This window comes from Salvia splendens, chromosome 13 (assembly GCF_004379255.2).
Source record: "Salvia splendens isolate huo1 chromosome 13, SspV2, whole genome shotgun sequence".
Classification (NCBI taxonomy): domain Eukaryota; kingdom Viridiplantae; phylum Streptophyta; class Magnoliopsida; order Lamiales; family Lamiaceae; genus Salvia; species Salvia splendens.
Genome location: NC_056044.1, coordinates 32,170,635 through 32,197,620, shown reverse-complemented (window position 1 = coordinate 32,197,620; position 26,986 = coordinate 32,170,635). Strand labels below are relative to the sequence as shown.

Genomic DNA, 26,986 nt, shown 5'->3' with positions numbered 1-26,986 from the left:
TTGGTGAAGGGGGGTCTGACACTCCAGAAATGTGAGAAATCAGACCCTTCCCCCCGATTGCCTTCTTCATCAATTTTGCCCATAGGGGATAGTTCTCACCATTGAGCTTGGTCTGCACGTGTACATCTCCCAACGATTCTGGTTGGGGTTCAGTCTGGATTGGCTGTTTTGGAGGTTTTGGAGACATGCTTAGTCTCATCAATTCTGCAAATTGTTCTGCAGAGAGGGTTATTGGCTGGTTGGTAAGTTAGGAGTTATTGGTATCGGATTCTGACATGTTTGGTGGCTGTTTTTGCAGGGTTCGAAAGGCCGGGAAGGGTACTCGAGACTATGATGAGATTGCTCTGAGTCTCAAGCCTGTATCGTCCTGCTCTGATACCATCTTAAAGATGGTAATCGAGAGAGGTTAGACATGGTGGTGAAAGGGTTGTAGAGATCGTATAGTAGCGTAGGGAATATGTATTTTATTTCTTATTGAATGATTACAATGTATTACAGCCTTTCTTATATAGTTAGGATTTCCCCTTAACTATGGTAAATACCATAAGTGTGTAATCAACCTATTCTAGGCAAATATGTAATAGAATCAATCAATTCAATCAATTATTCCCTAATCTTCTCTTCTTAGGGGGAATATCCTCCGTGATATATTCTGACACCATTAAGTTTGGCTCAATGCCCACAACTTGAGGAAATTATGTTTGAATTGAATGAAACACTTTAGTGGACATGTGCCCAAGGAAATTGGGAACATCACACAACTTGAGATATTAGAGCTCACTTTCAACGATTTAAGAGCTACTCTATTCTAATCTATGCACAGACTTTAATTTATATAGTTGGTCTTAGAAAATAGTTGTAGGTTGAACAATTAGTAAAGGTATGTGAATGTGACTACAAAGGAAATACTTATTACTCCATCCATCCCAGAAAGTTTATCAAATTTTTCCATTTAGGTTAAGGTTTTAGTATAATATTTGCATGAATGCATCGTTTACAGGTATTTGAAATGATATAATTGCTTTTCCTGTCTGAGTAGTCTGCCTAGTCTATCCGACGAGCTATGATTCGATTTCACTGGAGTCATCATGTCACGACCGCCCATACAAGGGGTACCACAAACGCGGCGATCGTGACCGACATGCATGGATTACAATTTAGAAGATCAACTTAATTAACTTAAAGAAAGGAAAACAACTTAGTTTAAAAATTTTAAGGTTATATTTTTTTTTTGAAAAGACATAAGAAAAATACATTCAAAAAGGATAACGGAAAAAAAATTAGACTTAAGAAATACAACCATTAATAACTAAAGTAAAACAAACATTTAACTTAAATCTCGAAGAATATCATTTTCAAAAGACAACGTAAACACTTGTTTAAAAACTAATCACCACCATACATGTTCAAACACAAAGCATAAAGAAAAGATTAAAGTCTTGAGACATGGTTCAAGTTATAGCAGCGGAAAATACAATTTAAGGAGAGTCAAGGACTACGCCTATGTATGACGACACAACGTATCCTACGTTCTCAAGCCAGCTCAACATCCACCGCAACATCCCGCTCAACCTGCACATAAGAAAAATAATATGCAGGGCTGAGTACTTGTTGTACTCAATGGGCTCATGCCGAAAACATTTTAATAAGTTATGTCATCCATACCAGTGATCTCGAGTTTTATGTATTAAGAAAATCACGAGAAACACAAAAATATTCAAGTCTGGCCAGACAATTTATCTCCCCACTTTTCACATCAATCCATCAATCACAATCACAATGCGACAATAGTGTGGCCACACTATTCGCCCACGAGACCGGCCGACTTGCAAGGACGGCTCATGATCCCACCAGTGTACACAGCCCGATAGGGTTTACGGCCCTACTCGGACCCGAATTCGTTTCACAACACAGCCATATAGCCTAACGGAGTAAACTCATACGAACTAGGCATCAGACACACAATCTCATAACAAAAACATCATGGCATGACATAACAGTTAAACCACCCTTATATCTCCACATAATATTTTTCGGAAAAGTAAAGAGGTTTGAAAAGAAAGCCCACCTCGTTCTCTTAGCAAAATCACAACCCAACTTAGCAACTCTCGATCCTCGAGTTCACGAATACACAACACCCTTGTCAACGACAACACAAGTCAGCCTCACACAACAACATATCACTATGCATGTCCTATCGTTTCTCTCTCATCGTTTTCCTCAATTTCCCAAACCCGACATACATCTCAAAGGTGTAAACACACGTAACACATTTCAACTTATCACAAGTGATTTCAACATTTAAGCACATTCCTTGGACATACATGCATCATACAATACTTTTAAACTTGAAAAATAAGTGTCATTTAATCAAGGCAGAAAACTAGCAGAATTGCGCGACCGTTTGTAAAAATCACTTTAAATTCACCCGACCTCAAAACATGCTAAATTTTGGTCACGATACAGAGGACACATTCAAGTTCATCCATGAAAATTTTCATATCGAAATCACGTCATTTAGTCAGTCATATCACATATTGAACTCTCTGGTCGGAACATACAATTTCTGGCAGTATTGCGCAGTTCATTTGAAAAATTCACCATAAATTCATACGATGCCAAAAAAAGCTGAAAATTTAACACAATACAGAAGACACTTCAAATTTTCATATAGCTCAAGAATCACATCAATCGGAGGTCATTTGGTCAGACAAACAGAAAACGAAACATTCATGGCGAGAACTCACGTTTCTGGCAGATTTGCGCAGTCAACTTCAAAAATTTATTAAAAATTCATTTTTCGATAAAACGGGCTGAAATTCACACGAGACACAGAAAACATCTTGAAGTTTACTCAGTAAATATTTCATAGCAAAATTCGTTCGTTTGATGGGTCAATCACAGATCATAAGTCACTGGTCGTGCACCACAGATTTTCAAGTTCATAGATCGAAAATAGGGTTTTCATCTTCCATCAAACAAACATCGATTTTTCATGCTCGAACACACATAATCATGCTTAAAAGGTTCTCACACACATATTTGCACATGAACTCACATCATTCACCAACTATTCCAATCCAACATCACATGATTTCAATCAAAAACACAATATTATCAAAGTTCTTATGCAATCACACTTTCCCACCGATAAATTTTTCGATCTATTAATCCTACACCCTCTATATGCATGTAGGATTCAAGAATAATGTTTCAATGAAGAGATGAGAAGAAAAACTTAGTTATACCTTTTCGAATCACGAAAACGAACGGTAGGAACAAGGATGGAGGCGATTCGTCGAAACTCTTGAAAAATCCACTCCAATTGATGCAAGAAACAATGAGGGAAGAAGTTTTTGGAGAGGATGGAGAGTGAAGGGGGGAGGCACGAAATTTTGAGGGAGATGGGGGCTAGGGTTTAGTTTAGGTGTTTGTATAGGATTAGGTTAAAGTTTAAAGAATTATTTAATTAATTATGGAGGGATAAAATAATGGCCAAATGAAATAAAAGTCCCATAATTAAAAGAATAAAATAGGCATGTAGGATGGGGAGGAATTCGAAAATTCCATGTAGAGCATAACAAGGAATTTATTTGGTATTTACTTGGAGAGAATATATTCACAACTTAGGAAATAAAAGTGAATATTCCATAAACAAGGGAACAAAATAAATTAAATCTCCAAGTAGGAAAATAATGAGGAAGGGACGAAAATTCCATAAGGAATTGCACAAGGAAATTATTTAAATCCTCAATTAAATAGAATAGGATTTAAATTTGGTAATTTCTTTATAGGAAAAGACTCCCATAAAATAGGCAACAACTAAATAAATTTGCACAAGGAAATTAACCAAAATGGGGCGTGCGACACAAGGAAATATTCACATCCCCAATTAATTGACTTAGGTATTAATTTGGTATTTCATTGAATAAAAAGGTTTCCATAAAATAAGAAACAAATATATTCTCCTCTAAAAAATAGGGAGACCGAAAATTGGCTTAATTAGCCACAAGGAAATAATTCAACTCTTAATTCAATTGGGGCGAGGGAATAAAATGTGGCAAGATTTAATTGGATTTAATTTGGATGAATATCCCAAAACAATTAATTAAATCCAAGAAAGAATAAATTCTCAATAATTGGAGGGCCGACAATAGCCATTTTTTGGCTAGAACAAGATGCATGATTTTATTTAAATTGACTCCCCACATTAAAATCTAATTAGCACTTCATTCCAATTCCCCCATGATGATTTATTCCACATAACCAAACTCAAACACGTAGCAACAATTTAAATTTCATAAATGAAATTTCCAACCGACATTTATTAAATAAAGGTCATACAAATTTTTGGGATGTTACATCCTTCCCCTCTTAACAGAAATTTCGTCCCGAAATTTTGACTGCCTCACATAAAAACTCGGGGTATTTTTCTTTCATACTTTCTTCTAACTCCCACGTGGCTTCCTTGGGACCATGGTGTTTCCACAACACTTTCACTGATGCTATCGACTTGTTTCGCAACTCTTGCACCTTCCGATCTAGGATTGCCTCGGGCCTTTCCTCGTAGTTCCTGTCGGGGGTTAGGATCACCTCCTCTTGATGAATCGCATGCTTGGGGTCGAACACATACTTGCGCAAGTGCGACACATGGAACACGTTGTGCGCATTCCCAAAACTGGGAGGTAACGATAAACGATACGCTACAGGACCTACTTCATCGATAATCTCGTACGGCCATACAAAACGCGGTTTCAGCTTGCCCTTCATTCCAAACCTCACAACTTCTTTCGTCGGGGATACTTTCAAGAACACTTTGTCACTAATGTCGAATTTAATTTCCGTTCGACGCACGTCGGCATACGACTTCTGCCTATCTTGAGCTTCCTTGATCCTTGTGCGGATTTGATGCACAATTTCGGTCATCTCCCTTATAGCGTCGGGTCCTAACATCTTCCTCTCGCCAACTTCATCCCATTAAAATGGAGATTGACACTTCCTGCCATACAAGCTTCGTACGGAGCCATGTTGATCGTCGCTTGATAGCTATTGTTGTAGGCGAATTCAACCAATGGTAGAACTGTTTCCCAACTTTCCCCTCGATCTAAGACAACTGCTCGCAACATATCTTCAAGTGTTTGAATCGTCCTCTCGGACTGCCCATCCGATTGCGGGTGATATGCAGTGCTGAAGTTCAGATGTGTGCCCAATTCGCGTTGCATACTCATCCAAAACTTTGATGTGAACTTCGTATCGCGGTCGGATACAATGGTCTTTGGCACTCCGTGCAATCGCACAATCTCGTTCACGTAGAGCTTTGCTAGTTTGTCCGCGCCATAAGTAATCTTAATCGGTAAGAAGTGCGCGATTTTAGTAAGTCGATCAATGATCACCCAAATTGCGGTGTTGCCCTTCTGTGACTTTGGCAAACCCGTCACGAAATCCATAGCTAGATGCTCCCACTTCCATTCGGGAATTTTGAGTGGTTGCAACTTCCCATATGGCCGTTGGTGTAAGGCCTTCACTTGTTGACATGCTAGACATCGTTCCACATACGACGCTACGTCTCCTTTCATTCCATTCCACCAAAAACGTTGCTACAAATCTCGATACATCTTCGTGCTTCTGGGGTGTGCAGTGTAAGGCTTGTCGTGTGCTTCACTCAAAATCTCATCTTTTAGCGCCTCATCGCTCGGCACACACAATCGTCCATCATACGTCAAGGCATTATCCGCCTCCTCACGGTAATGATCAAGCTTCTCGGCTCTTACCTTCGCACGTAATTATTTCAACTTCTCATCACGTCGCTGGGTTCTATGAGCTTGGTTCTCAAATTTGGCTCAATCATTAGCGTCGCCAATCTCGCTTCTACTGTCTCGGGCGCTCTCACTATCTCCAATCTCATTCTGACGAATTCGCGAATCAACGCTTCCTCTTGCGTTAGGAAATAAGCCAATTGCGGTTGGTTCTTCCTACTCAAAGCATCGGCTACTACGTTTGCCTTGCCCGGGTGGTAGTGAATACCACAGTCATAATCTTTCACAATCTCTAACCAACGTTGTTGTCGCATGTTCAGCTCCTTCTGCTCAAAGAAATACATGAGACTTTTGTGATCTGTATATATTTCGCATCTCACTCCATAGAGATGATGTCTCCAAATTTTCAGTGCATGCACTACTGCCGCTAACTCCAAGTCGTGAGTCGGAAAATCCAATTCATTCTGTCTCAACTGTCGGGAAGCGTATGCTATCACTTTTCCATCTTGCATCAACACACATCCAAGTCCTACTTTCGATGCTTCCGTATAGACAGCGAAGTCTTTGTCGGTTGCCGGCATAGCTAGAACCGGTGCTGTCGTCAACTTCTCCTTCAATAGTTGGAAACTCGCCTCGCACTCCGGCGTCCAAACTACTTTGATTACTTTCTTTAACAGTTGCATCATCGGTCTCGCAATCTTAGAGAATCCTTCAATGAATCGTCGATAGTATCCCGCCAATCCTAAGAAGCTGCGGATTTCACTTTGGCGTTTTCAGAGTTTTCCAATTCTGCACGGCCTCGACCTCTGCTGGGTCTACTTGAATTCCATTTGCCGTCACAATATGACCAAGAAAGTTCACTCGAGTCAACCAAAACTCACACTTACTAAACTTGGCATAAAGCTTCTCCTTTCGCAACGTTTCCAACACTGTTTGTAGATGCCATCCATGTTCCTCCTCGTTCTTCGAGTATACTAAAACATCGTCGATGAAGACTAACACCAACTTGTCAAGATACTCGTGAAATACTCGGTTCATCAAGTCCATGAAGACGGCAGGGGCATTAGTCAGCCCAAATGGCCTCACGACGAATTCATAATGGCCATAGCGAGTGCGAAAAGCAGTCTTAGGCACATCCTCTCGTCGGACCTTTAGTTGATGATACCCTGATCTCAAATCCATTTTCGAGAATACGCCCGCTCCTCGAAGTTGGTCAAACAAGTCATCAATTCTTGGCAGTCGGTACTTATTCCTCAAGGTCAACTTGTTGAGCTCACGATAGTCGATGCACATCCTCATCGTTCCATCCTTTTTCTTTACGAACAACACAGGCGCTCCCCATGGTGATACACTCGGTCGGATAAATCCCAAATGTAGCAGTTCTTGCAACTGAATCTTCAATTCAGCCAAATCTTTAGGGGCCATTCGGTATGGTGCTTTCGATACTGGCGCAGATCCAGGTTCTAAGTCAAAGGTAAACTCTACCTGTCCGTCGGGTGGCGGTCCTGGCAAAGCTTTGGGAAAATCTCGTACTACTGCCACGTCTTCCACTTTCAAATCCTTCTTTTCATCTCCGTTCAAGTACACAAGATACGCCGGACGCCCTTATCTTAACATCGTGGCCGCTTGTAATGCGGAGATTATGGAAGTTTGTCGGTTCAGGGAGATCCCATACAAGATAGTTGGCTCTTCGCCCGGGGCTTGAAGAGAAATCTGTCTCTCTTTTACAGTGAATCGTTGCGTGGTTCTCGGTAAGCCAATCCATTCCCAAAATTATGTCAACGCTCTCCAAGGCATGATGTGTAAAAGTCGAGCTACTACTCTTAACTCTCCTAACACAAACTTTAGTCAAACAGTCTTAACTTGGATATGAACCGATTTTGAAATATAACAATTGGTTATGATCATCCCCACGGAGCTTGAAAGAACATAAGATAGGTCATGAATATGGGATGAAATCAAACAAATGTCAATTCTCATAGTAGGCTACCAAAAGATAACTCAGTTGTTCGACCAAATTTGGAAGGTCCACACATCAATGGATAATGACTTAAAGGGTTGAAGAAAAGAAATGATCAGTTGCATGAGGATTGAGAAATATAGGCAGTTGCCACAAAGCGGTACTGATCATGGTTCAAGGAAAATCATAATATGGACTGACAGAATCACATCAATAGGTTCATAAGTTTGTGAAAGGCAATCAAAGTCAAAGGGGTTATTGAAAACAAAAAAATCAAGTGGATTAAGTTTGTTAAGGCAAGGAACAAAATGTAGGCCTTAACTTCATTTTGTAGAAAGAAAGAATCTATTATGGAAAGGATACATGAACTGAACCCAAAAGAATTTCACTCTGTAAGGAAGAACTTGACACAGACATGGTGACAAAATAAAAGGCTAAACAAAAGTTCGAAGAAGAATATCCCAATAGAAAACATGTCTGTGAAACGTGATTATATTGAAGGACGTAACTGCAAGCAGCCTTAGGAATGAAGCTCAATAGCAAAGGCTCACAGAGTCAAAGTATGGTCCGTATAGATAATAGATCAAAGAAGACTACAATCAATCCAAGTGTCCAAAGTTATGAAGGCAACACCACTTTCCAAGAAGTGAAAGTGAGTTATGACTCAATGGAGGAAAAGAAACAATATGCATCACTTGCAAGGGGTGAATGAAACAAGCTGTTAAATAGACAATGGCTCACGGCTATTTGAAAGGTCCTGAAAGATAACTTCTTATAATCCAAGTAAGAACTGTTGACTAGAATAGTTTGTTCCACCTATTAAAGTCGCACCTCCTTGTTCATCTTTCGCAAGCCGAAACTGGTAACATCGCTCTAAGAACTGTGGATTCCACACTGAGATTCTTCGTGTCATTACCATAATAACGATAATTGAAATCCATATCTTCATAAAATTCTTTGCCTGTCATAATGACTATCCTCGTATGACATGGTTATCATCCTCGTGCTCCTTAGCAGGGTATGGAGATCATCTCCATCGTGCTTCCACTTACGCAAGATTAAACTATACTAATTTAAATTGCGAGTATGATCGCTCGTCGTTGCATGAAAATATCTCTTAGCATCAGTTCTTCTTGTCTCGCACCTTGACTTAAGCATTTGCCTTAACTTTCATATTCTCGTACGTTTCATTGCTCAGAGAAGCAATAGTTAAGTTTTCAACTTAGAACTACGATTCGCACGGTCAACTAGGCTTATATTTTAGTTACTCTAAGTTCACCACACAATTCATCATCTCATAGATCATCATCTACTTCAATTTACGTCATTCATACCCCAAGATAAACACACCACATTTTCACTTCCCACAGCAAAACACTTTCGAACTTAACATTATGTTCAAAACTTTTGAAACAAAATTTCTTTACACTTTCTCACTTTCCTAAAAATTTTCCACATCTCACTTTTAAAGTAAAAGTTTTGACTCAAACTAAATCGTAATTTCGCATCAACTTTCATCATTCGTATAAAACATTCCATGGAATAACACATCATACCTCGCACCTCATAACATACATAACATCACACTTCCACAGCTCAATTTTCCAAACGAAGTAAATTTTTTTGTCGAAACTCGTTTTTTTTTAACAAATCATAAACACCACAATTTCCATTGATCAATTAATTTCCTCAAAAGAACATATTTTTATTTAAAAAAAATTCTAACAACTTTCCACAACATAAATATTTTTCCTCAACCATACTCCACTAGAACAACTAGTCATTAATATCGCAAAACAATCAACCTCAAAATCATTTTCCCATTTTTTTTCTACATGTCTAACACCATGCAAATCTTTCAAAACTCATAACGCATTTGTATTCCAGACAAAACACTCATGCACTTCGCATATATGGTTGAAACAACATTTTTAGTTACTCATCTTTTCTCATAAATTTCAACATTCTCAAAACAACTCATCAATTGTCATTTTTGATGTAAAACACTCCATCTTCCTATGTTCGCATGCTTACATCGTAGAACTTTCACACATAACACATATTTACGACATTGTGTCACTCATGCTCATGTTCCACATAAGTATACCAGAACGATATCACATTCTTACATACGACACGTGTTTAGATCATCTTGACAATCATGCTCATACTCAACAAAATCATACTATCACAACATTATTTCCACATAAAGCACGTGTTTAGATCATCACACAAATCATGCTCACATTCAACTTCTTTACGTCATCACATCATTTATTCACGAATTTGAACATGAGAATCACATCACATCATCACGTAATTACATGCTCATGCATTCTTTTGCCCAAACCATCCTCATCATATCATAAAGTTTATACCTCGTTCTCATATTTCATCAACAACTTTAAAATATACCTCACTTTCCTTGGTTGAGCGTGATGCTTTGGATGTTGAGCCTTCGTGACACTTCTAGTCAATACGGGTTCACTAACTTAGACTTAAAGTGAAAGAAGACTCTCGGACCAGAGCGAAAGAACAAAGCTTTGATACCACTCTGTCACGACCGCCCATACAAGGGGTACCACAAACGCGGCGATCGTGACCGACATGCATGGATTACAATTTAGAAGATCAACTTAATTAACTTAAAGAAAGGAAAACAACTTAGTTTAAAAATTTTAAGGTTATATTTTTTTTTTGAAAAGACATAAGAAAAATACATTCAAAAAGGATAACGGAAAAAAAATTAGACTTAAGAAATACAACCATTAATAACTAAAGTAAAACAAACATTTAACTAAAATCTCGAAGAATATCATTTTCAAAAGACAACGTAAACACTTGTTTAAAAACTAATCACCACCATACATGTTCAAACACAAAGCATAAAGAAAAGATTAAAGTCTTGAGACATGGTTCAAGTTATAGCAGCGGAAAATACAATTTAAGGAGAGTCAAGGACTACGCCTATGTATGACGACACAACGTATCCTACGTTCTCAAGCCAGCTCAACATCCACCGCAACATCCCGCTCAACCTGCACATAAGAAAAATAATATGCAGGGCTGAGTACTTGTTGTACTCAATGGGCTCATGCCGAAAACATTTTAATAAGTTATGTCATCCATACCAGTGATCTCGAGTTTTATGTATTAAGAAAATCACGAGAAACACAAAAATATTCAAGTCTGGCCAGACAATTTATCTCCCCACTTTTCACATCAATCCATCAATCACAATCACAATGCGACAATAGTGTGGCCACACTATTCGCCCACGAGACCGGCCGACTTGCAAGGACGGCTCATGATCCCACCAGTGTACACAGCCCGATAGGGTTTACGGCCCTACTCGGACCCGAATTCGTTTCACAACACAGCCATATAGCCTAACGGAGTAAACTCATACGAACTAGGCATCAGGCACACAATCTCATAACAAAAACATCATGGCATGACATAACAGTTAAACCACCCTTATATCTCCACATAATATTTTTCGGAAAAGTAAAGAGGTTTGAAAAGAAAGCCCACCTCGTTCTCTTAGCAAAATCACAACCCAACTTAGCAACTCTCGATCCTCGAGTTCACGAATACACAACACCCTTGTCAACGACAACACAAGTCAGCCTCACACAACAACATATCACTATGCATGTCCTATCGTTTCTCTCTCATCGTTTTCCTCAATTTCCCAAACCCGACATACATCTCAAAGGTGTAAACACACGTAACACATTTCAACTTATCACAAGTGATTTCAACATTTAAGCACATTCCTTGGACATACATGCATCATACAATACTTTTAAACTTGAAAAATAAGTGTCATTTAATCAAGGCAGAAAACTAGCAGAATTGCGCGACCGTTTGTAAAAATCACTTTAAATTCACCCGACCTCAAAACATGCTAAATTTTGGTCACGATACAGAGGACACATTCAAGTTCATCCATGAAAATTTTCATATCGAAATCACGTCATTTAGTCAGTCATATCACATATTGAACTCTCTGGTCGGAACATACAATTTCTGGCAGTATTGCGCAGTTCATTTGAAAAATTCACCATAAATTCATACGATGCCAAAAAAAGCTGAAAATTTAACACAATACAGAAGACACTTCAAATTTTCATATAGCTCAAGAATCACATCAATCGGAGGTCATTTGGTCAGACAAACAGAAAACGAAACATTCATGGCGAGAACTCACGTTTCTGGCAGATTTGCGCAGTCAACTTCAAAAATTTATTAAAAATTCATTTTTCGATAAAACGGGCTGAAATTCACACGAGACACAGAAAACATCTTGAAGTTTACTCAGTAAATATTTCATAGCAAAATTCGTTCGTTTGATGGGTCAATCATAGATCATAAGTCACTGGTCGTGCACCACAGATTTTCAGGTTCATAGATCGAAAATAGGGTTTTCATCTTCCATCAAACAAACATCGATTTTTCATGCTCGAACACACATAATCATGCTTAAAAGGTTCTCACACACATATTTGCACATGAACTCACATCATTCACCAACTATTCCAATCCAACATCACATGATTTCAATCAAAAACACAATATTATCAAAGTTCTTATGCAATCACACTTTCCCACCGATAAATTTTTCGATCTATTAATCCTACACCCTCTATATGCATGTAGGATTCAAGAATAATGTTTCAATGAAGAGATGAGAAGAAAAACTTAGTTATACCTTTTCGAATCACGAAAACGAACGGTAGGAACAAGGATGGAGGCGATTCGTCGAAACTCTTGAAAAATCCACTCCAATTGATGCAAGAAACAATGAGGGAAGAAGTTTTTGGAGAGGATGGAGAGTGAAGGGGGGAGGCACGAAATTTTGAGGGAGATGGGGGCTAGGGTTTAGTTTAGGTGTTTGTATAGGATTAGGTTAAAGTTTAAAGAATTATTTAATTAATTATGGAGGGATAAAATAATGGCCAAATGAAATAAAAGTCCCATAATTAAAAGAATAAAATAGGCATGTAGGATGGGGATGAATTCGAAAATTCCATGTAGAGCATAACAAGGAATTTATTTGGTATTTACTTGGAGAGAATATATTCACAACTTAGGAAATAAAAGTGAATATTCCATAAACAAGGGAACAAAATAAATTAAATCTCCAAGTAGGAAAATAATGAGGAAGGGACGAAAATTCCATAAGGAATTGCACAAGGAAATTATTTAAATCCTCAATTAAATAGAATAGGATTTAAATTTGGTAATTTCTTTATAGGAAAAGACTCCCATAAAATAGGCAACAACTAAATAAATTTGCACAAGGAAATTAACCAAAATGGGGCGCGCGACACAAGGAAATATTCACATCTCCAATTAATTGACTTAGGTATTAATTTGGTATTTCATTGAATAAAAAGGTTTCCATAAAATAAGAAACAAATATATTCTCCTCTAAAAAATAGGGAGACCGAAAATTGGCTTAATTAGCCACAAGGAAATAATTCAACTCTTAATTCAATTGGGGCGAGGGAATAAAATGTGGCAAGATTTAATTGGATTTAATTTGGATGAATATCTCAAAACAATTAATTAAATCCAAGAAAGAATAAATTCTCAATAATTGGAGGGCCGACAATAGCCATTTTTTGGCTAGAACAAGATGCATGATTTTATTTAAATTGACTCCCCACATTAAAATCTAATTAGCACTTCATTCCAATTCCCCCATGATGATTTATTCCACATAACCAAACTCAAACACGTAGCAACAATTTAAATTTCATAAATGAAATTTCCAACCGACATTTATTAAATAAAGGTCATACAAATTTTTGGGATGTTACACATCAATTGTGGGAAATCCCAAACACGATCAAATTCTTACTTTTTTACGGCCAAATTTTAAGTTTGTGGGAAAATCTGGAATTCAGTATATTAGCTACCAATAACCCTAAACTTGCTTTTAGACTCTAGCATGTGGTTTGTTTATGCATATACTTTGATTTCAAGAGGGTATGTATAATTCATACATAACCTTATGTTATATTATACTTTTACAGGTTTTATTCCACAAGAGATTCATCGTCTTCATCCGTTACAAGTATTGTAAGGCTTCTAACTCTTATACATGCCTATTCAACTCTTTCTTTTCATATACATCAATTGCAACCACTTTGAATAGTACTAGCTATGATCTTTTGTCGGAAAAGTAATATTCTTAGAGAATACTTGATTCACGTAAATGTATGGTTTTTGGAATATGATGTGTAATATATATAATTACTCATGATATATGTTTGGAGATATTTAATTTATCTTTAATTCAACTTCTTAAGGTCCGATACCAACCACCATTGGAAATTTATCAAATGTGACTTACGTAGATGACTTGAGTAGTACTAATCCTCCATTCAAATGTAATGACAAAACAATAAAATTGAATTGATTATTCAAAGATTAACAAAGTGAGAAGCCCCTAATTTCTGCACTCCACAATTGACTTGACTTATAAATTAATCTCCAATAATTCTATAACCACACAACAGTTTTTTTAGTTTAGTATATAATGCAGTTGGTTGGATTCTTGTTTGCTCACAAGTCACACAATAATAAGCAGTTTAATTATGGAAAGATTTTCCCTAGTTTTGCTACCTTTGTTTTCTTATCTGAGCATTGCTACCACACTCGACATAAAAAGTGATGAATCTTCTCTTCTTGCTTTCAAATCTCTCATCACTTCCGATATTATAAACCAAAATTGGAGCACTCAAACCTCTGTTTGCTCATGGATTGGAGTCACTTGTGATACCCGCGGAAGTAGGGTGACTCGATTAAATATCTCGAACATGGGAGTCGCAGGCAGCATTGCACCCGAAATCGGAAATCTTGATTGTCTAGTTTCTCTTGATCTAAGTGGAAACATTCTTCATGGTCCTATTGCTCCATCAATCTTCAATCTAACGGTAATTGAATCAATTAATGTATACAATAATACCTTATCTGGTTCCCTTCCGGAAGACATTTGCAGGCAAAATAGACTTGGAAGACTCAAAATGCTTGATCTGACTTGGAACGAATTCGTGGGAGGTATACCATTGAGTTTGGATCAATGTCCACAACTTGAGAGAATTATGTTTGGACTCAACAACTTCAGTGGACATGTGCCCAAACAAATTGGGAACATAACAAAGCTTATGGAATTAAGCCTTGATATAAACTATTTAGAAGGTAAATATGCTTAGAATTTAACTATAATTGTGAGAGAGTATTTGAGGAGGAGAGAAATATGGTGAAATAAAGAAAAATAACCACTATATTTACCTTTCTTCATAAAATATCATTATTCAATGGAAAGAGTATTTGAGGAGGTATTATACCTTCTTTAATTTTGAAGAAATATCTTTACCTCTTTTTCACACAAAAGGTAAAATGTTAGTTATTTTTATTTAATTTTTTTAATATATCTTTTTTTCTTGGAGTTCACTGCTCTTTGTATGTTTATCTTTTTAAAGAGGTAAATGGGAGTTGGCCTAGTGGTACCAAAACATGTGGTGTCCAATCCACCGTGACACAATTTTTAAAATGTCAAATATAGACTTAGGCAATCAAAGTATAACTGTGATTCTATAATTTTGCAGGAGTTATTCCACAAGAGATTTGTCATCTTGATAATTTAAGAAGGTTGGGCATGTCGGACAATGAGTTGTCCGGTCCTTTGCCTGCTGCCATTGGAAATATGAAAGCATTACATGACTTGAACCTTGACCGCAATGCTTTAACAGGTGACATTTTTAACCTTTTTCTTTATGTGAGCACTACTCACTTTTGACCCATGTTTAACGTTGTTTATTTTTATTTATATATTTAGTTTGATTCTAATATATTAAAAAATATTATTGAAATTTTTAGTTTCATAAAATTCATAAAAATCAAAGCTAGATTTACTTGTTTTCTCTATTATTTCAAATAAATTAATACTATAATAAATCAAGCTTTGATATTTATGACTTTTGTGAAATTAAAATTTCTAATAACATTTTTCAATGTATTAAAATCAAACTAAATATATAAATCATAACAAACAACGTTAAACGTGGGCCAAACGTGAGTAGTGCTCAAATAAGGTATGTAGCATATCATTCCTCTTTACATGGTATCGAAGTAAGTCCAGAGTCTTTGTCCTAGCGCCAAGGAGCTTAGACATTATTGTATGAGGTGCCGAGTTCGAGCCCTCTTGACATCAATTGTAATTTCCTCATTTCTATGGAAGTTTATTTGTAATTTCCTCCTTCTTATAAGATTGTAATTTCCTCCTTTCTATGAAAGTTTATTTGTAATTTCCTCCTTCTTATAGGAGTTTTAAAAAAAACACGGTATCGAAGTAACAAATTACTTTCACCTATTTGATCATCTTCTTTGTTGGATTAATGCAATATCAGGGTTCGAATCCCATGCTAGGCAAAATCTTTTATTTAATTTAATTAACTTTGGATGTAGAACTTTTTCACATTCGATGCAAGGGATATGATTAATTGATAATTTTTTTAAATTAATAACCGACAATTATGTCAATAACCTACGTTATAAATGTCAATACGAAAACATTTGTATGTCAACGAAATGTAGTCGTATGTGTTCTGTTGATATCTATGTTCACTTTCTTAGTTCTCGTGATAAAAAAAAGTACCCAGTTAGTAAAAGAACTGAAAATAATTCATATTTTTAATTTAAAAATAATATTTTACTTTTATGCAATACCTTTATCTGTATACTACTCCGGATATACTACTACTATATGTATGTAGAGTAAAAAAAGTAACTGCTGGTAAAATGCTAATATGCACTGTTTGTGATATGATATTATTTTCTATTTAGTGATTTATCATCCAAATAATTTCTTTCAGGCGCAATACCTTCCACTATTGGAAACCTATCAAAGCTACAATTCATAAGTATCATGAACAATGAATTAAATGGTGAGTTTACATCCTCCATTTGCACCTTGATATACATATATACCTTAATATTTATAAATTTGTATCTCTGAATTACAGGTCCAATACCACCTACGATTGGAAATCTATCAAATTTGTTTGCTCTCTTCTTTGCAAACAACAATTTAAATGGTGAGCTTCCATTATCAACGCATGACATCCATTGAAAGTTGAATGTATATCAAAAATTTACACAGTGTTTGTGATCATATATTTTACAGGCTTTATTCCACAAGAGATCCATCATCTTCATCATTTACGAGGATTGAGCATGAGTAATAACAATTTATCAGGCTCTTTGCTGCCTGATTTTTTCAACATGTCTTCGTTGGAAGATGTGTTTTTGGGAGGTAACAAACTTAGCGGGGTATTGCCTTCGGAAATTGGAAACATGAAAGTGCTAAAGGCTTTGTACATTGGAAACAATTCTTTGATTGGTAACACTTCTAAACTTATTCAACTCTTTTTGTTCAACTAATCAATACAATTTTCTAATAGTTTTACTATTTCAAAACACAAGTCTACTAATATGGCATTTAATTTCTAGGTATCAAGTTCCCAAAATATTACTCCTTCACAAATAAACGAGTCACATGTCTCTTTCTTCCTCCAATTATTAGTTGATTGTATAAAAAACTTTATGGATACTAATGTAAAAGTTTAATGCAAATGAATGGATAGAGTAAAATAGTCATTGTTGGTAACATGCAATGTGCATTTTGAAGATATTTTATCTTTCAAGTAAATTATTTCAGGTCCAATACCACCCACAATTGGAAATTTATCAAATTTGGTGACCTTAGATCTCCACTCCAACAATTTAAATGGTGAGCTTACAAGGTCCTCCATATTCAAATATACATTCTTTGAATTACTTTTTTCCATACTTTTTTTCCATAAAATTTGAAACTCATACAACGTTCAAGCCATTATTCATTTCATTTTCAGGTCCAATACCGTCCAGCATTGGGAATTTGGCAAGTTTACAAACTCTTCAACTAACATTCAACAAATTGAATGGTGAGCTTCTACCCTCCATCTATAGCTTAAAAAAAGCAATTAGTTGTGACTAAAATTTCTTTCCAATAGTAATTACTCTCTCTTTCCAGATTATACTATATTCCTACACACAAATATCCCAAGTAATATTTCTTTCAACCTATTAATTTATAAAAATAAAACTAATACTCACATTAAGTGGAGCTTCCAAAAGAATGCCTGTATGAAGTAAATAGAGCATAAACATGAGGATTATCCAACTATGACTAATTCTGGATTTTCTCAAGAATTTAAAACTTGATTATAAAAATCATGAACTTTGGAATTGCTTGAGATTTTCCACTATTGATGTCTTTCGGCAAAATCAATGATACATCCATACATGGCCACTACCGAATCGAATCTAATCAAAGAAGATGGAGAAATTCGATGAAGGTGAATAACAAACATGGGGATGAACACTCAAACCTAAATTCCGTACATGAACAACAAGAAATTCTATCTTAAAACATGAAAAAACTTAATTTAGGTTAAGGTTTAATTATAATATGTGCATGAAATGATATCGTTTACAGCTATTTGAAATGTAGTCTGCCTAGTCTATCCGACAAGCTATGATTCGATTTTGTTAAAACTATTAAATCTTGTCCCACATTGACTTGGTGATGATACTATCTTATCTATATAAAGATGGATACCCCCTTATAAGATCTTTTAAGGGGTGAACGTCTCATTTCTAATATGGTATCAGAGCGGACCCAAGTCTTTATCTCTTCTCTTTCAGAGCGGGCCCAAGTCTTTATCTCTTATCTTGAAAATCTAGAATTCAGCCATAATTCAGTATATTAGTGACCAATAATTATACTTTTACAGGTTTTATTCCACAAGAGATTCATCGTCTTCATCGGTTACAAGTATTGTCCATGAGTTATAACAATTTGTCAGGCCCTCTGCCGCCTACCATTTCCAACATGTCTTCCTTAGAATATATTCAGTTAGTAAATAACAAACTTAGCGGAGCATTGCCTTCGGAAATTGGGAATATGAAAGCGCTTGATAGTTTGTTCATTGCGAACAACTCTTTGATTGGTAGGGCTTCTTTTCATATACATCAATTGCAACCACTTTGAATATTACTAGCTATGATCTTTCGTCGGAAAAGTAATATTCTTAGAGAACTTGATTCACGTAAATGTATGGTTTTTGGAATATGATGTGTAATATATATAATTACTTATGATATATGTTTGGAGATATTTAATTTATCTTTAATTCAACTTCTTAAGGTCCAATACCAACCACCATTGGAAATTTATCAAAGGTGACTTACGTAGTTCTCTCCTACAACAATTTCGATGGTGAGTTTCCGTACTCCTTATGCCAAAAGATGCACACTTCATATTACTTTCCCTATGATATTTTGGAAACTCAAGTAAATTTTTATTAACTTAATTTAATTTTCAGGTCCAATACCATCCACTATTGGGAATCTACCCAATTTGCAATTTCTTGATCTCACGTCCAACAAGTTAAATGGTGAGCTATAATTCTTGATCTGTATTTAGAAAAGGAAAACAATATAATTAGTTGTGCACTGCTATATCAATAACTTTCCAATAGTAATTAGCTCTCTCTCTCTCTCAAACAAATATCCCAGGTAATATTTGTTCCAATATTAATTTATGATAATAAAAAATAATGCTCACATTTTCAGGTCCTATACCATCCACCATTGGAAATCTACCAACTTTGACTGAGGTACGTCTCCCTTTCAACAAAATAAATGGTAAGTTTCCAACCTCATCTAAGTTCCATTATGTTTTTTATGGGACTGTAACGAAAATGTTTCATTTCCATCTCATTCTACCAATTTCTAGGTCCAATTCCATTCACTATTGGAAATTTATCAAATTTGGAGTCTCTACAACTCATGGCCAACAAATTAAATAGTGAGCTTCCATCCTCTATCTGCAATCTAACATCCTTAGAAGATCTTAATCTCTCAAATAACAGTTTGAGAGATACAATTCCACAATGCATTGGAAACATGAGTAAATCTTTGGTCATGTTACATTTACATGCGAATACGTTTAGTGGTCTCATTCCATCAACATTCAGCAAAGGGTGTAGTCTTGAGTCCATCAATTTGAGTGGTAATAAATTGCAAGGAAAATTACCCGAATCCTTAGCCAACTGCCAAAGTCTACAAGGCCTCGACATTGGAAATAATAGAATACATGGCAATTTTCCGTACTGGATGGAAGCCCTTCCTCAACTTCGGGTGCTAGTCTTGAGGTCTAACGATTTTGATGGTAACATCTCATTGCCTTTACGGACTAAGCTTCCATTTCCCGAGTTGCAAGTTTTGGACGTATCTCAGAATGCGTTTGTTGGCTCTCTACCTGAAAGCTATATCACAAATTTCAAAGCAATGGTAGACGTGGTCGATGAAAATGGGCCTCCGATCTTTAATGCATTTCGAAATTATGTGGAGATGACGATCACCTTGAAAGGTCAGGATCGATTATTAGAGAGATTGTTGGATGACTTTACTATAATTGACTTATCTTGCAATAGATTTTCTAGGAGTATTCCACATTCAATAGGAAATCTTACGTATCTCAAATACTTGAACTTGTCACACAATAACCTCATAGGAAATATACCTTCATCTCTTGCCAACATGAGGGCACTTGAATCTTTGGACTTGTCTTCGAACAATCTGGTTGGAGTAATTCCAAATGAAATGACAAGTTTGACATTTCTTTCGACATTAAATCTTTCAGTGAATCGTCTGGTGGGACGCATACCACAGTCTAACCAGTTTTCCACATTTGAGAATGATTCATATGTGGGAAACTTAGGGTTATGTGGAGTTCCGTTGACAAAGAAATGCGGAGAGGTGACTAGGCCAAAACAAGAAGAGGAAGAAGATGATGACGATGATGAATTTATAGATGGATTTGGGTGGAAAAGTGTAGTGATGGGGTATGGATGTGGATTCATAGTTGGAATTGGTATGGGTTGTTGGATTATTCGATATGGAAAGCCAAGATGGTTAGTTGAATTCTTTTTTGGCGTTGGATATAATAACAAGAAGAAAAGGAGACGTAACAGAGGAGCAACACCAACACCAACACCGAGGAGAAGATGATTCCAAGACAAAAAGCTATTGTATGATTTTCTTGTTACTCTTTCTTGTGTTCGTTCTTATTTTTATTTTTATTTTTATTTTCTTGTTTGTGTCTGTTGTTAGTTTATAAAATGGAAAATTATATATTTACATGAACTTTTGGATTGTAGAATTATGAGGATTTGAAACTGTAATTCAGTTTCAGATCAAAATTTAGAATTGATGATTTCTACTATTTAAATTTCACAGTGTCTCTTCTGCTTGATTAGTTGCGCAATTGTTTAGTCCTGTTTGTAGTGATGGACTAAGACTTAGAAACAATTGTGACCGGTGACCTTTTAGCTTATAATGGTAAACTAATAATGTATATTGCTTTATAATTTCAAAGTCTTCGTCGATGCACATTAATTTTAGTGCTGAGTGAAGAGCAAAGTTAATTATGTTTTATTTTTGTTCAATATGAAGACCACATGGTAGGCCATTTGCCAAGAGGACTATGAAACGCTACGAGGCTTATTTTAGATTCTTTCTAACTTGTTAAAGTGATTGTAATATTGAGCTTAGAAAAAAAATGAAATTGGAAACGTGTATGTTAGAAACAACAAACCAAGTCACTAGCATTTACATAGGCCAATCTCGCACATGCCACATAATCTATATATATTTATCAGTACTATTGCACTATAAATATAGTTATATTGGTACTGCTAATTAGAAATAAAAAAAATTAATTTGTTTATCCAAAACAACACAAAAAGTTATGACTAAGTCTAAAATATCGATAGTAAATTTGTATGTTTAAGAGTTAAAAATAATGAATATCAATACAAATTTTGTAGTCTCGTACGTAACAATATAAAAAGAACCTTGTTCAGTTATAATTCTTAGTTTGCCCATCATATATCCTTAAAAAAGATAATCAAGCTAGAATGATAATAATGGAGAAGTTTCTAAAAAACAGCATTTCTCCTTCCGTCAACAAAAAAACAGTCTTATTTGTGGAAGACACGAATTTTAATGAGAAATTGATAAAGATAGAGATGGGAGAAAAATAGATAAAGTGGGTAAATTATGAGAGAGTTTATATTTTTTAAATGAAACTATTTTTGATGGATAGAGTGAGTATTATTTATTTTTAATAAAGGGGTATTTGTCTGTAATTTCCTAAACTTTCGTCAAATTCCAATTTTGCATACTACCTTTAAAATTCATTTATAAATTACGAAACTATTGATTTCTTTTAATTTTGCAACCAATCAAAATTCCGACACTTATATGACTTTATATAGTATAAATCATAATTCAACAAATGGAATTATTTAATTTAGAATAATACAATGTTGTTTTGTCACCTAAAACGTGACTTCGTTTTGGCTTAGGTTTGATAATGCACTACTAGAAAATTGGCATGTAATGACACTTAAAATTGTCACTAGAAAATTACTGTGCTGACACTTCATCTATAATGACACTTGATGCAAGTACAGCACCGGGTACCTGTAGTAAGAGGTAGTGTGTAGATAGTACATCTATGATGACACTTTTTATATTGAAGTGCAGTAAAAATATATTATAAAGTGCAGTGAAAAGCTAGTGTGTAGATACTACATCTATGCTGGCACTTTTTATAAAGTGTGGTAAAAAAAGTGTAGTGAGAAGCAATTTTTCTAGTAGTGATGCCAGATAATGTCAACAAACTATGTTGTTGTTGAAATCGTGATTATTTGCAAAATCAGAAGAAATCATTAGTTTAATCATAAAATTAGAAAAAAGCTCTCATTTTCTTTTGTTGTCTCACAAGTTATAGCATTGCAACCACACTTGACATAAAAAGAGATGAATCTTCTCTTCTTGCTTTCAAAGCCCTCATCACTTCAAATATGTGGAGTTCCGCTGACAAGAAAATGCAACGACGAGAGTGGGCCTAAAGGGTTACTTGAAGATGAAGAAGAAGATAGATATTTTATAGATGAATTTGGGTGGAAAAGTGTATGGATGTGGATTCATAGTTGGAATTGGTATAGGTTGTTGTGTTCTTCAATATGGAAAGCCAAGATGGTTGGTTGAGTTCTTTTTCGGAGTTGGATATAATATGAAGAAAAAGAGGCACAATAGAGAAACACCAAAATAAAGGAGAAGTTAAATTTTTTTTTAAGTTTATGTGATCAAATCTATGTGAGAGAGTGATTGGGCCAAAGTTGATTGGGCTAGAAAATTATAAGTTTGCTAAGTGGGTTGTACAAAGCCCACTTAAACAGACTAGTCTTATTAAAGATACGGCCCATTTTCTAGTGAATTATCATTGGAAGCTGGAACTTTTCTATTGTGGACTTCATTTCTGGCAGCAAAAAGGGCGATTCTGTCAGCTTGGCGGCCCCACATTCTGGCCAAACATCATGTGAGGAGGTTCAATCAGAGTACGCAGTAGTCCGTTAAGGGGGAGACCTTAACTCACTGGCTGCCAGAAGCCCATCTCCCAAGGCCTCACACTTGTGCTCGAGAGATGGAAGCAACTACACGACAGCAGTGAGATTCGAACTCAGGCTCATTGCAGCAAGATCTGCCTCTCCGTTGCCACCTGCGCTACGCCCCTGCGGGCATGTGAACTTCATTTTTGTTTTGTGTGTATGAGGTATGTAAATAATAATGTCTAAAAAACTTACTGATAGTTTGAAAAAAAAAATATTCAACTGAGGTTATTGGGTTAAATTAACGGGAATTAATACAATTTTAAGTAATTATAACCCTTTTAGCTAAATAATAATAATAATTTAATTAAACATTAAAGTATAAAATAACTAAGGTGGCCGCTCATTTTTTACAAATAATAAAAAAACATTGGCACTAAAGTACGGCATTTTTAATATTTTCTTTAGACACAATTTTCAATATTGCTTGCATTGAAATCCACTCTTTAAAAAAATCCTATAACTTAAACATCAAGAAAATTTCAGTTTACTCATTAAAATTAAATATTCTTTTTGTAAACACTGATGTGATTTACTAACACTGAATATGGAAGAAATATGTAAACATTTCAATTTTTCAAGATGGAGCAAGTGATATAAATAAATATTTGATAAAGTAAAGTAGTGTGGAAGGAAAAGTACGTGCCGGGTTGGCTTTGAGATCAAGTTTCATGTGCTTTTATGGGCTTTGCAACTAATTATGAGCTGCTAATATATTTTTTTCATATTGAAAGGAATATTAGAAAGAAATGGAGTACTGATTATTTAAATTATGAAATCTACTTAAATTATTCAGTCACATCCACGAGGTTTGAATATTGAAATTAACTTATGAAGTTTTATTTTTTTTCTCAATTATCTTACAAAATGACATTTTTTATGATGCATAAAATATATTATTTGATTAATATCATAAAAGAAAAAGAAAAAGAAAAAGAAAAGATATGTATTCTAACAAACGGCCTCTTTTTTATTTCTTTTTACATCATTTTATAAACGTATGGGACAATAAGAAAAATAAAATTACTTGTTTTAATATTTTGTTTTTAAACCTTGTAATACTAATCAGATTTTAACCTTTATGATTTGTTAACTATTATTCTATTTAAAATTTGACTCCCCGATTGAACGCCGACACTCCAATAATTAAAACTAGACACCAGTCCATTAAATTTGAGAAAGTAGCCATTAAATTCTACAAAAATTTAAACACTATACGACCTTCTCAAATGTCATTGTATGGAATTTATTATTATAAGATAATGGTCAAAATAGAATGATATGGAGTATTTTACTTTACATGCATTATAAACATAGCATTATTAATGATATTAAATGTACGTAATGAAGTCATAAATAATAAAGTAGTATGCGCATGTATATATTAATTTCAGGAAATATTCGTCAATTATTATAAATATTTCAGGCATGTTGTATATGAAAAATATTATAGAGGTTATTGCTACATATATTAAAATATTTTATAGTACTATATCGTATAATACGCTGTATCATGAATAGTATAAGGTATTAATAGTAGTCAAAGATGTACGTACTTTGACTGCATTATTTATATCTCCAAAATTGAATACTTCATTTAATCACAGTTATGGCAAACTCAGAGAACTAGAAATCTAATTTGAAAGTCATAATATATGAAACATTGAAAATGATATGATGGGATGTTGTTGACTGTAAGAACATCTAGGGCTGCCCGAGACTCGGCTGCCTGGCGCCCGTACACCAGCGGTGCCACTGCAGCCAAGTCACAAACGGAGCGGCCGCGTTCCCCACCGCACGGCTGAAAGCCGTGGAGGGTGGTTTGAGGCGTCAGCACGTCACAGTAGATGGCTGTATTTTTTTTTAGATTTTTTTTATTTTATTTTTTATATAGTTAGATAACTATTGATTTTTCGCTCATTTATTTTGATTTTATACATATAAATAAATATATACAATTAAAAATAATAGTAAATGATGGAATTAAAAAAAATCAATTGTAACTGATACTTTTAAAATTCTATTAAATCACTTAGCTATCTCTGTAGAATAGAAAAATATAGTACTAATGTTCTAAACATTCTAAACGTATATATATTGACTACATTAGAGGTTTTGGGCTCATAAACTTATAATTCATTATCTTAATTAAAATTTATTACTAATTTAATTAACGTTTAATACATAATCTAATCTATAATTTAGGTACACACAATTAATTAAATAATTATCTCCTGGCTGAACCTGCAAGCTTTTCTACAATTTGTAATTAAACATATATATTCCATCAATCTCCATTAAAATATCATACTACAAATTTTCTAGATTTTTTCGTTACAAAAATTTATTTACATCTTCCGATTTCAATGCACAAACCTATCAAGATGTTTCTCAGAAAAGAACAATGAAAAGACAAATCCAAATTATTTAAATCATGATAAGATTATATAATTCACTAATAAGTATTAAGTCTATGTTTTCCAAGCAAAATTTCACAATCTTGATACAGAAAGAGGTGATTAATCACCTAAATACATGCTTTTGTAAATAGAAGTTCCCCTATTAAGACCACTTTTGTCTGATCGAACTAAAGAAAAAACTGACTTCTCATTAATTCAAGAAGATCAATTAATACACACCTAATTTTGAACAATCTAAGTGCAATACCTAATCAATGCCAATAATCTCTATTGTGTGACAGTTTAGGTCTCGAGCCCATTATTTTTCAGTTTCGGAGCATAAAAGTATCGACTGTTATACCATTACTATTATACAATAAAACTATACTATTTCTTATAAAATTCTTGCGATATGGTTATTAATTAATTTTGATGTCATACATTATTAACAAAACACACTTAGTATTGGTATGAGTTGGTCCAATCGTAGAGTGATTAATGCATAAGACAAATATTTTAAATTCAAACTAACCGTTCTTTTAAATTTCTAATCTATTGGAGAGTAAATATTACTACTCCTATTTAAAGATTATATTAATATTATTATAAGAAAATACACACAAATGCCACGTGGCATATTCTATCTTATAGAGTAGTAGATAGATAGGGTGGTGGTGGAAATAAAGAGTTTTGATGAGTCTTTTGATAATTGTTAGGAAGTGGTCCAACTTATTCTTGGTTACAATCACCTCAATAGGTCAGAGTTTGAGTCATTTTAATTTAGCTTTTTTATATTTATCATACACAATTTTAATAAATTGTAGATCAATCGAATTCTCCAAACACATACTAATTAGTAAGATTTAGCTGTATATGCTTTTTCCAAACAATTTATAAATTAAATTCTCTAAATATGTCTTATATCTTTCAAAATAACTCAAATAAATATTACCATAATAATTTGTGGATGGGTTTCGACCAAATTGACAAATTGAAACAATCATCCAATCAAAACCATGCCATTGGTCCATAAATTTCTAAAAATAACTATATAAATATTAAAACTACAAGTCAATTCCACCTAATCCTTATCACCTCCTTTTCATTGCCACATCAATTCCAATTTGCCACATCAAATTTACCCAATTCGTTTCAAGGATAAAATCAGATAAATGAAAAGCTTATCTATAAAAATCAAAATAATTTTAGAAAAAATAAAATTGCATCTTATAATAAAATAATAATATAAATATATATAAAACCAGCACCAACAACCAAAACCCCTATCCCCTT

The 26,986-nt window shown here is 34.7% G+C and overlaps 1 protein-coding gene across 3 annotated transcripts; it reads left to right on the top strand.

Annotated features, from left to right (window-relative positions):
* The first annotated feature begins 14,313 nt into the window (after positions 1–14,313).
* On the top strand, positions 14,314–21,051 carry LOC121761184 (LRR receptor-like serine/threonine-protein kinase GSO1). 3 transcript variants are annotated; one of them, XM_042156790.1, is made up of 12 exons: positions 14,314–14,928; positions 15,339–15,482; positions 16,605–16,676; positions 16,755–16,826; positions 16,916–17,131; positions 17,450–17,521; positions 17,643–17,714; positions 18,567–18,782; positions 18,980–19,051; positions 19,158–19,229; positions 19,408–19,479; positions 19,571–21,051. In XM_042156790.1, the coding sequence occupies exons 1-12, from the start codon at positions 14,325–14,327 to the stop codon at positions 20,845–20,847; spliced, it is 2,961 nt and encodes a 986-aa protein (XP_042012724.1). In that variant the 5' UTR covers positions 14,314–14,324; the 3' UTR covers positions 20,848–21,051. The 3 variants fall into 3 exon arrangements, with proteins under 3 accessions (XP_042012724.1, XP_042012726.1, XP_042012725.1); XM_042156792.1 differs by having other exon boundaries at positions 19,408–19,451; positions 19,571–19,749; XM_042156791.1 differs by lacking the exon at positions 18,567–18,782.
* Positions 21,052–26,986: the final 5,935 nt, after the last annotated feature.

Excerpts from the sequence above, each read along its gene's own strand:
- LOC121761184 (XM_042156790.1), top strand. The coding sequence starts at position 14,325 with ATGGAAAGATTTTCCCTAGTTTTGCTACCTTTGTTTTCTTATCTGAGC. Across the intron at positions 15,483-16,604 it reads TGACCGCAATGCTTTAACAG|GCGCAATACCTTCCACTATT; the intron begins GTGACATTTTTA and ends AATTTCTTTCAG. Across the intron at positions 19,052-19,157 it reads CTCCTACAACAATTTCGATG|GTCCAATACCATCCACTATT; the intron begins GTGAGTTTCCGT and ends TTTAATTTTCAG.